The sequence below is a fragment of the Rhinatrema bivittatum genome, chromosome 6 (assembly GCF_901001135.1).
Source record: "Rhinatrema bivittatum chromosome 6, aRhiBiv1.1, whole genome shotgun sequence".
Taxonomy (NCBI): Eukaryota; Metazoa; Chordata; class Amphibia; order Gymnophiona; family Rhinatrematidae; genus Rhinatrema; species Rhinatrema bivittatum.
The window spans coordinates 215,185,894-215,199,700 of NC_042620.1; the positions used below are offsets into that span (position 1 = coordinate 215,185,894).

At 38.3% G+C, this 13,807-nt stretch overlaps 1 protein-coding gene across 1 annotated transcript in view; it reads right to left on the reverse strand.

The window, feature by feature from the left end:
• Positions 1-1,882: 1,882 nt before the first annotated feature.
• The window catches only part of BRWD3 (bromodomain and WD repeat domain containing 3), a 278,367-nt gene continuing 266,442 nt past the window's right edge, over positions 1,883-13,807 (reverse strand). Inside the window, exon 41 of the mRNA XM_029607930.1 lies at positions 1,883-12,760. Within this exon, the coding sequence (XP_029463790.1) occupies positions 12,039-12,760 (722 nt within the window). The 3' untranslated portion in view covers positions 1,883-12,038. The remainder of the gene's footprint in view (positions 12,761-13,807) is intronic.

Sequence of the window (13,807 nt, forward strand, 5' to 3'; positions counted from 1 at the left end):
TCGCATTTTGATGAATATAGAGGTAATTAATTAAAAATCCAATACAGAAAACAGTTATTCTCAAAGATGCAGAACTATTAATATTTTTTAACTGAATTACACTAGAAGTACACTGCAATAGATCTTAAGGTCATCCCTTCCATTTTTACTCCCCTAAACCTGAGCCCTGCCCCTCATACTTAGTCTTTTTACTCGATTCCTCTCAAGCCTGAACCCCTCCACCCTCTACTGTCTCTCTCCCTAACCCCAGGGGTTCAACTTCCTCCACTATCTCCAGCCACCACCTTCCCAACCTAGCATGACAACCTCTCCTCTCCTCCTATTGACCTCCTCTGTTCTCCATCCTGCCTGATTTAATTTTTTTAATTTGATTTAGTAAAATTTATGCTGCTTGCTCTCTGTCTCCTCTGTGCTCTCTCCCCCCCCCCCCCCCCCCCCCCCCCCGGGGCCTGATTCCTTACTAAAGCTGTCTTCCCACCCCCACCTCCCCAGAGCAAAGCCCTGAGCTATACACTCTTGCTTTCTCCCTTCCCCCTCCTCCCAGGCCTGACCCACTCCACACTCTCCCTTCTAGTCCCCCAAAGGCCCGATTCCTTCCATGATCTCCCCCTCTCTCTCTCGATCACCCCATAAAGCAGGGATGGCCAATTTCAGTCATCGAGAGTCACAAAAAGGACTGGTTTTCAGGATCTCCACAATGAATATGTATGAAATAGATTTGCATACAATGGAGGCAGTGCATGCAAATCTATCTTATGCATATTCATTGTGGATATCCTAAAAACCAGTCCTGCTTGTGGCTCTCAAGGACTGGAATTGGCCAACCCTGCCCTAAGAAAAAGAGCCCCTCTGCTCTTTTTCTCTCCCTGTAACTCGTAGGCCTGCCCCCTCTGCTCTCTCAACAAAGTCATACTCACTGTTGTATGCTGAAGCTGCCATGGTAATGGTCAACTCTGATATTGCCAGCTCCCTCTAGCCTCATGCAGCTGATACTGCCCTTCTCAACTATTGGTGTAGTGGATGCTGAACCAAAAACCATCTACGGCTTTCACATGCACCCTGTCCCTCCAACCTGCTTGGCTCAATGCTGACTTCTTACAGCCCCCTTCCTTCTGGTGCGCATAGTTCACACTCACACTGCTTTCCTGCCACTGCATGGGCAACGCCAAGCAGCTATACCTAGATTGTTGTCCACCCACCAACCCACAGTCCAAATCTGCAAACAATGTCAAAATTCTGTGCAGGAGGGGAATATTGCACAAATTCTGCATGGCATAATTGTGCAGAATTCCCCAGTAAGTAGTTCTACAATCATAGTATTAGAGCACATTGCTGTTTAGGCTGACTGGATCTGACAGTAGGAGATGTGTGTTAAATGTTATTTCACAACAGGAAACAGCTAGCTACCATTACATGCATTGCCATAATAGTGTATACTACAGGTCTCATTCTCATAATGCTGCATAAAATTCAAAACTAAAAACACTTTTTTTTTTTTTAGGGGAATTACAGTCCTACTGATGTTACAATGGTTATATCGTTCAGTCAGCTGTTAAAAAACAAACAAACAAACAAGGCAGAACCATACTCCTGGGCTGTGTAATGTACTTTATGGTTGACTGATCAGTTGAGGGCATGATTCTTTGACCCTGTGCAGTATGAAGTTTTAGATGGGATACAACTCACAACTACTTTTGTAGATGGAAAGAAACAGGCCAGGGCAAGCAGATTATGAAAAAATAAATAAATAAAATAATCCACAAATTTAGTGACATCCACTTAAAATTTATTTACTGAAACTAAAGGTGCTACAATGCTTTCTGTCCACTTAACAGGAATTAACCTCATCTAGACATTTCTAAATCAGCAACAAATACAAAAATCAAGCAAAAGTTTCATCTTTTTATTAAGACAATCCCACAAATGGAAAATGAAAACATTCTACATTACAAGTGACTCAAAAAAAATCATGATAAAAGTCTTTCCAAATTTACATTTGTACAGTACAAAAACTACCATCTCATTGCATATAAATATTACATTTGGTCTGCCATCATCGTGTGGCATTAAAAATCCCTGAAGTATTCTTTTAAAGGGACCTGAGATAATGGATGTGAGCCTATGGATACTGCGTCCCCTAAAATCCATTCTGAAACTAGAGTTACCAGATCAACTAGTGGGGGTATGTTTGTTGGTGTTTTTAACCAGCAAGAACATATAGAAATGTAGGAGTTTATACAGCTTTACAATAACATCTATTCTAATCTTCCCTTGGATTGTAACGTATCTACTACTGTTTTATATCTGAGGTATAGAATGCACAGTCTGCACTAAATTTAAAAAAAAAAGAAATAGAGAATTTAAAACGATTAGTTTGTGGCTACAGATCACATTTAATCATTCTTAAAGAGAACAGTCAAAGTATAAATACACCATCATAACTGTCACAGTTACAAATCATAACATAATCAAACAATCACCATAATGTCTGCTAAGGACAGGCAAGTCCTTAAAAAAAAAAAAAAAAAGTTGTCCTCTTGTTCTCCAAATGTGAACTGATCCTTTTTATTATTGTAGGAGGGGCCAGAAGAGTTGGTATATGACAAAAACAGTCTACATATTTTGAATATGAATGGATCCTGCCCTCTTGAAATGTTTACATCTTATGGTACCATAAGATGTATAAAATTACACCATCTCCAAAGTGAGACTACATTGCCAGTCCTGAATAGAATAACCTTTGCATTCATGATAGAAGCGCTAAGGGATGATCTTGCAAATTCTCTCTGTATAGGGGCAGATGGTAATGCTCATATTGTATGGGCACCAGCTCCAGCACAGCATCCCATTTTGGGTTGAATTTAGGGGGGGAATAATTCCCTTTTCAGCACCATCCATACTATGTGACACTTTGTTGTTTTATCTGTGGCTGAGGAGTTAGTGTTATCTATTTTCCAGATTAATGCACGGGGGCCACACATATCCCGTTAAGCAAACATATTAAAATAAACATGACATAGCTCTGTACTAATAATATTACTTTTGCACTACAGTCTTGTACTCTCTTACTACAATACCCTGATATGCCTGCTACTTGAATCAGAAGCACTTCCTAATACCCTTTGTGTTTCTGATGCGCCCGCTGTTACGGAAATGGCACTTGCCACAGAGAAAAAGCACCAATCATACATGTAAACTTTAATTTCAGAATTTTTAAGTATTTCACGGTCAGCAAGAACCAAATGTTGCTAAGCTTTCCAATACTACTAATGGATATTTATTCTGTAGTAGCGAGCAGTTTCCAAATGTCAACATGGAACAAAACACTTATGCAATCTAACTTGGCATCTTTCCCCTCCCATCCCATCTTCCCCTCCCATTGCGTTCATTAACTGAAACAACTTAAAATAAGAAAATGGTATTTTCTGGATAGTTTGCAAACTTTACAGCCTCCGTATCAAGGAGTGCGCGCCAGTAGATGTCACATCTATAAATACTGATATTGAGGGGAAAATATAAAAATGTAAGGAAAAAAATTAAAAAAAAATGAATAGTGGCATCTTCTTTTCTTTCAGGTGAGGAGCCCTCTCCAGAAAATCCTAAATCACTGAGATTGAGCATCCATAGAAGTCTTCAAGAATTATGGGACAGCCTATGAAATGCACTTGAAATCCACTCAACCTGAGGCAGAGTAGGGTATTTGAAGCTGTTTTCAGCATTGCCTCCCACCCAACACTGTGCTAAGCTCTCCATGAACAGGGATTCCTTCATTCTTCATCATACAATATTATACAAGTTTTATTATTAGAAGTTCTGTAACCTCTCGTATAATTTAATAAGTGGATGAAAAGAAGACAAAATAGGGAAATATTTCCGATTATCCAGTTTTACCAGCTCAATTTGCTTTGTTTAATAATGCACTGGATTGCATTTCATTTTACCAATTTACAGCACTTGTATTTTTTGAGAAATACAGATATGATCAATGCACGTGACTATATAAAGAACAGATTTCTACTCTGTACTCTACATCTACACTATTACATAAATTCCTGAAACCTATTCACATGTGAGCGAGTCCTTTAGAGCTTTTAAAAATAAACAAAACTCCAGAAAAACCTAGAAATAAAAGCCTTGCTTACATCATTAGTTTTGCAAGAACACAGACTGCACAAGAAAGAAAACCTGCCCTATATCCAACAGAAATAATACAGCACCATTCTAAAATACTTTTTCTGAATGTTTATAGTGGCATATTATTAAAAAAGATTTAAATTTTTATTAGCAAAATTACATTTTCTGTTTGGTAAATATATACTTAGAGCCCAATTTAATAACAGTCCATGTACGGCTGAAGTCCGCATGTACAAAGTACTTGCGCACTTACACACATAAGTCTGCTTTGAAAATTAGTGGGACCATGTATATGTTAGCACATTAACGCCTGCTGGACAGCAGATGTAAACGCCCAGATGAACATTTACGTGCATACTTTCAAACAATGAAATTAAACATGTAAATTATTTCCCTTCCCCGATTCTATCCCTGGAAATGCCTCTTTGCATTACACAGAAAATCGCTTGCATGGGTACTTGTATGTGTACAATTCCCAGGAAAATTTTCAAAGAGCCCATTTATGTGTGTAAATGCTTTTGAAAATTCACTCTTCAGAAAATATTTTCAAATTGAGATGCCATGGTGTTATTGCTTTTCAGTACTGTGTAAGACAACATTTATATTATGTAGGGCATTTTACACGTTAACAGTGCACATTAGCTTTTTTGGTACCCCTGGACTGCAGGTTGAGTAAGACACACGTTTCCTAGGATAATCCCAATAATGATGTATGTACTGGTTCATGTTAACTTCAACTTTGAATTGTTGCAGGTTACAGTATATGCAGCATTTTAGTGGCTGCATTGGTGCTGGAAAAAAAACAGATTTTTTTCTAGATTGTGATACCTTTTAAAAAAACAAAATCAACATTTTTTTGGTTGGTCCTTTAAAAAGGTATCACAAACTACAAAGACTCCATGATACAGCAAATAAAATGCTCCTTCTCTCATATTCCTTGCTTTCTGACTCATTTTCTTAATTAACAAAACAGAAAAGTAAGGTCTTTTCTCTACTCTCTTTCTCCCCTCCCCAAATGATCTTTAATACTTTTATACAAAGGGAAGTGTACCCTCTTGTGAGCTGTGTAAATTACACATCAAGTACCAACATAATAATCCATTAGTTTTACAGTAGTCATTTTAAAAATCTTTCAAACAGAACTATCTTGCTTTTTATTTTAACTAAAAATAACATTTTTGTTTCTTAAATCCTTTTTGAGCCTATTTATTAAACTGGTCCCAAACTGTGCAGTGCCCCACATTTATTGTACTATTCCTTGACAGCTTTCTGCCCTTAAGTGAACATTTGCATTAAATCGCAGCAATAAAGCGTGTTAAAACATGCAACACTGCATGCATATAACACGAAAAGGTTAACGGCATGTTAACTCGGTGCTTTGATGGTGCAAGTCATGTAAAATTTAAATGAGCTGATTAGCATAATTGTGTATATTAATCTGCTCCTTTAAATTATAACCCAAATATCCATGTTGATGGAGAAACATCCGTGCTATCTCAACGCACTGAAGTGCTAAAGCAGGCATTTAATGTACATTAATGTGTGAATGCCATTTAGTAAAGCGGCCCTTTTAAGAATTAGAAACACAAAATGCAGAGTTCTAGTGGCCATAGTGATGTGGGACACACTTCCGTTTTTCTGGGTTGCAGTATGGCACCAACACAAGAATTATCCAAAAGCGTTGTAGTATATGAGCTTTAAAAGCCATACACACAATCCTGTTTGGATTACTCTTCTGCTGGCCCAGCAGAAGTTCATAATGAAGCTATTCTCAAACAAGAGTCCATTTGGGGTGAATTCTCAAAGCCCTGTATGTGCATAAAACACAGTTTTTCGTACATAAATGGCTGTTGTGAACTAACCCAGGCCTCAGCTGCCACCTACTTTTATGCAAACTGGGGAAAGGCTTTCTGGGGGGGGGGGGGGGGGGGGAGGGATGGAGGTGGGACTCACATACGTGCATGCAAGTGTAACATTATATGAGTTATTTTGAGTGCGTACCAGGGCAGCTACCCAGGCATTTTCAGAGTAAACTTGTGTGCGTAAGCTTGCTTTGAAAATGTAGGATAAAGTCTGTGTGGAAAAGTTACAGACTTTTGGCCCTGCCCACACAATTATAAAATTACTCTCCTTAAAAGCAATTAAAAAATGCCATTGTTTTTCTGTATGGAAATTTTTATGACCATTTGCTCCATTCTAATGGAGAATGAGGTTCACTTTTAAATTGCTGTTCGTAAAGTGTCACAAATAACCTGACACACAGTGAATCTGATTGATGTGCACTGGCTATAATGTCACTGCATAAACTAAACAGCTAGCAGTGTGGGTGTGTATAGCTAGCAGTGTGTGCGTGTGTGTATATGTGTGGACACACAATATCATTTCAAGCTCAAGTGGCTGCTTCTATGGATGAAGGGAAACTGAAGGGAGACGTCCTAAAAATATTTCTTAAATAATGGTTACAATGTAACATTTTGAATGGGCACAGCATATTCCCTCCTGGTGCGGGGATTTCTGAAGTAGCATTAAGCAGTCCATGGAGGATAGTTTCCTTGTAAACCAGGTGATTATAGCCTCTCTCTTTTTCTCTTTACAATTTCATGGAACCAATTTCTTTTCATATCCTTGGTGAATATTGGAAACAAAAAAATCACCTTCTTATAATCTATTATTGTGTTTTAAACTCAACTGTGTTTTTTAAAAATTGCACTTGTGCGAGATGCACCCAGACAGCTCAAACGTTGAGTTTATGATTCAGCCACTGGGACAACACCTAAAAGGGAACCATGCGCTACAATTTGATTGTTCCGTTTTGCACGGAATTTAAAATCTACGGCCCTGCTGACTTTTCATAATGCTGCCTGTGATGAGCTCGTTGTAGCAAGTCTCGTTTAATAAACTAAAATAATTTGTAGGCAACAAAAACGTGCCATTCTGAGCCTGAAAGGGTCATGGGATAACAAAAACAATGCCCAAAGGACAGCATTGCTAATTTTTCCACTCTAGGAGGGAGACTCACATGAATGGATGCAAACTACTGTCTCTCCCTTTAAAAACTTCCTTTTATACAAAACATTGCCTTCATTTCCCAAGTCTCCTCGAGAGCTTTCAAGTAAGGAGGGGTAGAATACAGTTAAAAAAAACCCAAAAACAAAAAACAAACAAACCAGAAAGCAAGAGTAGTTGTGGGTGAATATAAGCAAAGAAAGGACTTAAGATTTATAATGTTAACACACCCAATGCAGTGAGTGGCCTCACAGCATTCCTTCCCTGACTCTCCCCATCCTCCTCCTCCTCTCACTTTCAAACATAAGGGAAAGGGCAACCCTAGGAAGGCTATCCCAGGTTTGTTTTTTTCTTTTAATAAGTTATAGATTTACGCTGAGCAATCCTGGAGGTTTTTTGTATTTTTTAAAATCTGCTGATGAAATGCAATGCTGCTCAACTGCAGCCCAGCAGAAATTGCCCCATTATGCGATATTGCAAGCACGTCCCATGCAACATATTTATACCATACACCAACATGCTGTCCAGAGTCAGCGCAAGTATGGCTAAAGTAATTAAAACAAATTAACTTACTGACAAGGTACAAAAACTGGGAAGTGCTCTCTAGAGTCGTCTTCTCCCTCAAATTTAAAAAAAAAAATGGAGTCCCTGGCAGGGGGGAAAAGCTGCTTGGGGTCCTCTGGGCTCCAAAATTGATCTCTGAGGCACAATAATGTCAGTTCTATTTTGAACCTTTGAGGCCATCATTATCCATTACAACTCTCATGTCCAGCTCATATTTTATATATATCTGTGCATCGGAATATATCTACAGCATTTATATTTATACTATATATATATATATATAAGTCCTATAACCATCAAGCAAAAATCCTTTGAGTAACCATTAAAAAACCCCCATAAAAACCTTCCAGGAAGCATTACATACATTTCTTTATTAGATTTTAGAACTTGTAAGCACTGCTCTGAAAACTGCCATGCAATGATGCAATAGACCTATCTCCAACCAAGCTGATGAGACCAATATCAAAACCAGCTGCTTTCGCAATGGTCAATGGCATCAAAGGCACCAAGATATAATCAAGCCACGAAAAGCCACTTCTCTGTTCATTTCTATAACTCGTGGCTTTGCAATATGTGCATTATAGAAACACTTCCCTGTACCCATGATCCTTGAGAATAAAATCTTTTATCCCTATGTGCCTTTATATCGTCTATAACTTTTTAACACACTGTAAGTGGAGTGTGTATGTATCTTCGCTACTGTTTGTGTCTCGACCAATGAAAATAGAACACTATAATTTTATCCGCCTGTTCCAGCTATGCTGAAACCCTACGCAAGATCTATTCACCATTGGTTTTTGCTGCAGCCAAAATCTGAGAAAGTCTTTGGGGAATAAAGTCCTAAATGAGGATTCCAACAATTTTACAAGACAGAAAAGAAAAATTATATTTAAAAAAAGATTTAGAAATTCTAGAATCTTTTGAAACATAACCATTTACTACTGTTAAAAGAATGAAGGTATAAGATTAAGAAGCTTTGCCTGCAAAAGGGGAGGGGCTTCAAAACTCATGTGATGTTCAGCCTTCTGTACTGTATATTTTTGTCCCTTTTTCTACATAAACCTTGACAATGTTATTCCAAATGTTCTCCTTTATACTTCCTTCTTCCCACATATTAATATTCCCCTGATTTTTAAAAGTTACAAAAAATGCAAATGGGAAATGGGTTTATCTTTGTTATAGCTATCATTCCAACAACTTTTTTTTAAAGTTGTTAAATAATTGCAAACGTGCACTTTGATTTTGGGGAATGTCCAATGTTTGGTATGAATAATATCCTGAAATGTATTAGCAGAAGATGTTTCAGACACCTTTCTAACACCTTTATATTGAGTCTGCAAGTATCTACTAATGCACTTGTGCCAAACAGGCCGTTTTTAATATAAACCCTACTCATGATTACATATCATGATTTAACACTGCTGCATCTTTCAGACTGACACCTTTTCAGGCTTTTATCCAAGCAGGCTACTTCTGTATAACATGTCATAAACAAAAGTCACCAGTCCATCAACAAAGTATATCCATACAAAAGAAGCATTTCTAAAACCCGGTATCTGAATACGAGAAAAAAGGAAAACTACAGAACCACATAAAGAACATATGTAAACTCAGAAGCTATTTCATGCTTCAAAGAAATTCTCATGCAGAAGAAAATGTGTTCATTTCCCCAGTTTCCATGGAATGAATGTTTTCAATTAGAATACTTCGCTGTCTAAATCTTGGAAAAATTTAAATAAATTTTAAAAAAGCACACATCAGAGCAAATAATGTAAGAAGTGCTGACTTACTCTTATCTTCATAGCATTTCATTATATATAAAACAAAAAGAAAACATTAAAAGCAAGAAGATTCAGCCATCTTGAAAAGCTTGTTCCAACATTTTGTGTCTGGGAAAAACAGCATACACGAGATGACCTTTAACCACATTAATCTGTTTTCAGCCTACAACAGAATCTAAAAAAAAATCATGATTTCTCGAGATAGAGAAGGATGTCTTTTTCCAAATTAATTAGCAAGCATCTCTTTTGTATATACAAGAGGAACCTTACAATAAGACTTGCATGTGATTTGCTCACAGTAGCAATGACTTGCCAAGTTATGCCTGCCAAGTCACCATCCTAATATATTAAACACTCAGGATTCCAATCAGTATGTGTCTGAGGGGAAATAATACCGGGTAAAAACTATTTTCATTTCATAGCAACTACTGACACAATTCTAAGTTCAATGGATTCATCTCCACAGGAGTTTTCCAGTATAGATTTCCTAATATAAGGCTAATATAGAAAAAAAGCCAAATTAAGGGCTTGGTTTTTAGGGAATATATATATAATCTATATATTTATATCTGCTGTACAAGATGTGAGATTTAGGATACCAGAAGGTGTGATATTTTGGGGGTAGTTGTTTAGGCACAGTCTTCCCATTTTTCTTGGATTGTTTGTTGACAGTAAATGCTTGGTCTAAAAACCAAAGTCAAAAATGCTTCCTTGTGCCACTTTTCATTTCCAGGAATTAGAGAATGGGCTCGTTTTTGCTGTCCCTAATACTGACCAATACCATGTAACTAAGGCCCTTGTCCCAAGACATTAACTTAGTCACTGGGCTGACAATAGAAGCCTTCGGTGGGTTTTTACCCTGTCATGTCGGCAGCTTTTTGTTCTCTGGTTCTCTTTTATCAGCTGCTGACTTTGCATCTTCCCTTCATCTTGAAACCAAGTGGCCCACTAAAGTACAAGAGACTGTAATTTTCCACCCATAAGAATAGCAAAACTCCCTGACACCCTTTGTGAACCAAGGCCTTTGAGAAGAAACTTCTATACTTGGGTCTGCCATTGGCCTCAGATAACATACAGTTGATTTAATTCCCAAGTTTTCTTTCCTATATCTAACCTAGATATTGGCAAAGGTCATTATGCAATGTAGTCTACATGTGTTTCTCTCTGGAAGCTCGATGTATTCTAATATGAAAGAAAAATGTTCTTAGCAAAGGCTGTCCAACAACCTAAACATGTTCCTTGTCAAGGACAAGAATCAGAACAATGACTTGTATTTAAATGGAGAGGGGTGTTGAGGAGCATGCTAATAAGTGTCACAGAAAAGTCAACTGCATGCCTTCCAAACAATGCACCAGGAAGGCCCAGCAGATGTCTGTCCAATGTGATTGAACATCCTAGATCTTTTCAGAAGACTGGCTGATTAACAAGGGCACTGTCCTCAAAGGCAGAGTTAATTCAGTGCAGGAGGAAAAGTTGTTAGCATGTTAGGCTTCTGAAAATGCATTCAGGAACCAATATAATAAGAAATGACTAGAATTTCATATAATATTTCACATTTGCAACTTTGGTTGTTGCACTTTGATTTAGAAGTCCAAAATATCATTTTCCTCTTAAACTATTACATCTAACATTTGGAAACTAGCCCAGCTACTAGATATAGATTCTGTTAGTCTTTCAAGGTGAGAGCTCTATATTTGAAGTTACCCTTTGGTGCATGATCTTAATGGTAGCTACAGTCATGTGAGAACATAAAAGAAAATAGATGCAGGCAATGGCTGCACTTAGCAACTTTTGCCCAAAATTTCATAATTTTTTTTTTTTTTTTTTTAATAAAGTTAAACCGCACATTGACACCACATCAAAAATTTGATACATATTTACAAGGCACCAATCCTTTCTTTCTTTTACACGGATGGAGAAACACTAGAAAGCAGATAAAGACCCAAAAGCTGTAGTATAAATGTACATAAGTACAGTCCATGAATGTTTGGCCTGGGAAGATGAAAATCATCAAGATCCTCCATTAGATAAAGAAACTGTAAACATTTTTTTAGCTGCCATCAGGATTGGTATTTTGTGCAAAAAGTTATAATTATTACTGTGTCTGAAGAATCAAACTGCCCAAAACATATAAAACACTTTAAGGAGTTGTTCCTTTGTATGATACAAAAAATAAAAAGCAAAACAAAACAGGGAAAATCAAAAACACCACAAAAAAAAAAAAAGGATATTTTATCAGGATAAAAAAGAGACATGCTACTCCTGTGAAGATGGAAGCTCCTTTAACACAACAGAATCGCAGTGTCTTTCTCTGGGGTGGATCCTATAATTTAAGGCCTAAAAATAAGGCTTGCCTTGTTCAATAAAGTGTGGAGATCTAAAGTCTCAAAATAAATGCATATTGGCATCATGTGTAAGCACCAGTATTAAAGGTGAGTGGAGTCTCCCACACAATTTGCTTGGTAGATCTTCTGATAGAATCCCTGCAGTAGAAGGCCATTTTTGAAATTCCATTTTTTTCCCTCTTTAAAATTGTTCCGAAATTCATCTTTGTCAATAGTTCCAACCCATAAGATGGCTGACCCTGGCCTTTTCTGTCATTTTGCGCACCCGACCTGACCTGGAAGTACCAAGGTTCAGCGGATCGTCTGTGTGTACCAAGTTGTCGTTATCAGAATCGTCATTGTATAGTACAGTCCTCCGGCCTTGGTTTCTCGTTTTAATTCGCGGCTGTTTCCTAAACCGTGCAACAAAGTCACTCTCGTCTTCGTCATCTGTAATCCGTGCACGTTTAATACCAGGGCCCCTGCAGGCTTCCACTGCATACCCACCGCCCCTCCCTTTCCATCTTCCCCTCCCTCTACCCCTCCCCCGTCCCCTCCCCCTCCCTCTACCCCTCCCCCGCCCTCTTCCTCGCCCTCTTCCAATTTCAATTTTTCTTTTTGTTTTAGGTTTTGTCCGCACTGCTTTACTGTAGTCATGATCTCCATCAAAGTAGTCCTGATCTGACCTAGCGTTTGATTCAGAATCTGAACTGGATCTGGATTCCGATTCACTTTTCGAGCTCAAACTGGATCTTGTATTCCCACTTTCTGAGGATGAAGGTGAATGTGGTTTTTGCTCCAGTTCCTTTGTAGTCACCTGTTTCTCTCTCTCCTCATCCTCTCTTGCCTCTCCTAGGCTTTCATTTGCTTCTGAAGCACTTAGCAGTCTTCTCTTAGTGGTTCCAGGGATGTCCCCATCACCATTTGTAAGAGGTCCATTGGCATAGTCAGCTGTGATGGAACAAAACAAAAGGAACTTATTCCCTGATCTTAATCAGCAATAGATCTATCACTCCTACTACAAGCAAGTCACTTCTTCAGCATCAATTTTCATAATTTGATTTTCACACAGACTGTTCTGTATTATTACTGTTAAATTATTTCCACTTGACAATTTTGCTTGAAGTCTTTGTGACACACATGCACTGCTGTCACTTACGTTTCACTATCAGCTAAGGAAACATTTATAACCGCTAGGGGACCTTTCACGAAAAGGATATTTCACTTGCTACTGGTCTTGGACAGAAGGCTGGAAACTAACAATGAAAATCCTGTCTGTAATTCCACCCAAAAGGAAATCCTCACAATGAGCTGACAAGGACTGCCAGATTTTCCCTTTTTGGTCTCTTGCTGTGTGGTTTTGTCACCTCCCCTGAATTTGGACAATAGGCTTTAATTAACTGATCAAGTGCACAATGAAATGCAGTTCCTATCAATAAAGATATAAAAATACAATTTGACATAATGAGTTCTAAGCAGTAACCGAGTAACTGCCCCTTTTTTTTTTTTTAAGCATTCTATTTATTGCTTGGCTGCTTTCTGTGGCTCAGTGAGGGCATCTGTCTCTGGCAACCATCTCAGATGCTCAGTGTGCCTTCATTTGTAGTCTACCAGCTTTTTCCTTTAATGTATCTATCCCCTTTCCTCCCTCAAGCCTGACTGCCACAGTGGTAAATGTGCGCTGTACACCAGCCAGCAGATGTCACTGCAAAGCAACACCAAGTCTCCCTCACAGCTGGGCACTGGGGACACTGCACCTGCAACCAGCCCAAAGATCAGGAGCTGGATTTGGAACCTAAACTAGGTCTCCTGCTCGAACTGGGCCATTGAGCCAACCCTCTAGATACATTTTTAGAGCAGCAAGCCTTTAAATACAAATTTCCAACACATTTCCTCAAGTTTAAAAGTACTTTTCTATACTGAATATATTTTGCATTTTAGATGGTCTCTCCCCCGCCCACCCAGTCCCGAGGCTACTCCTGCTAAACGTCTGGTGAT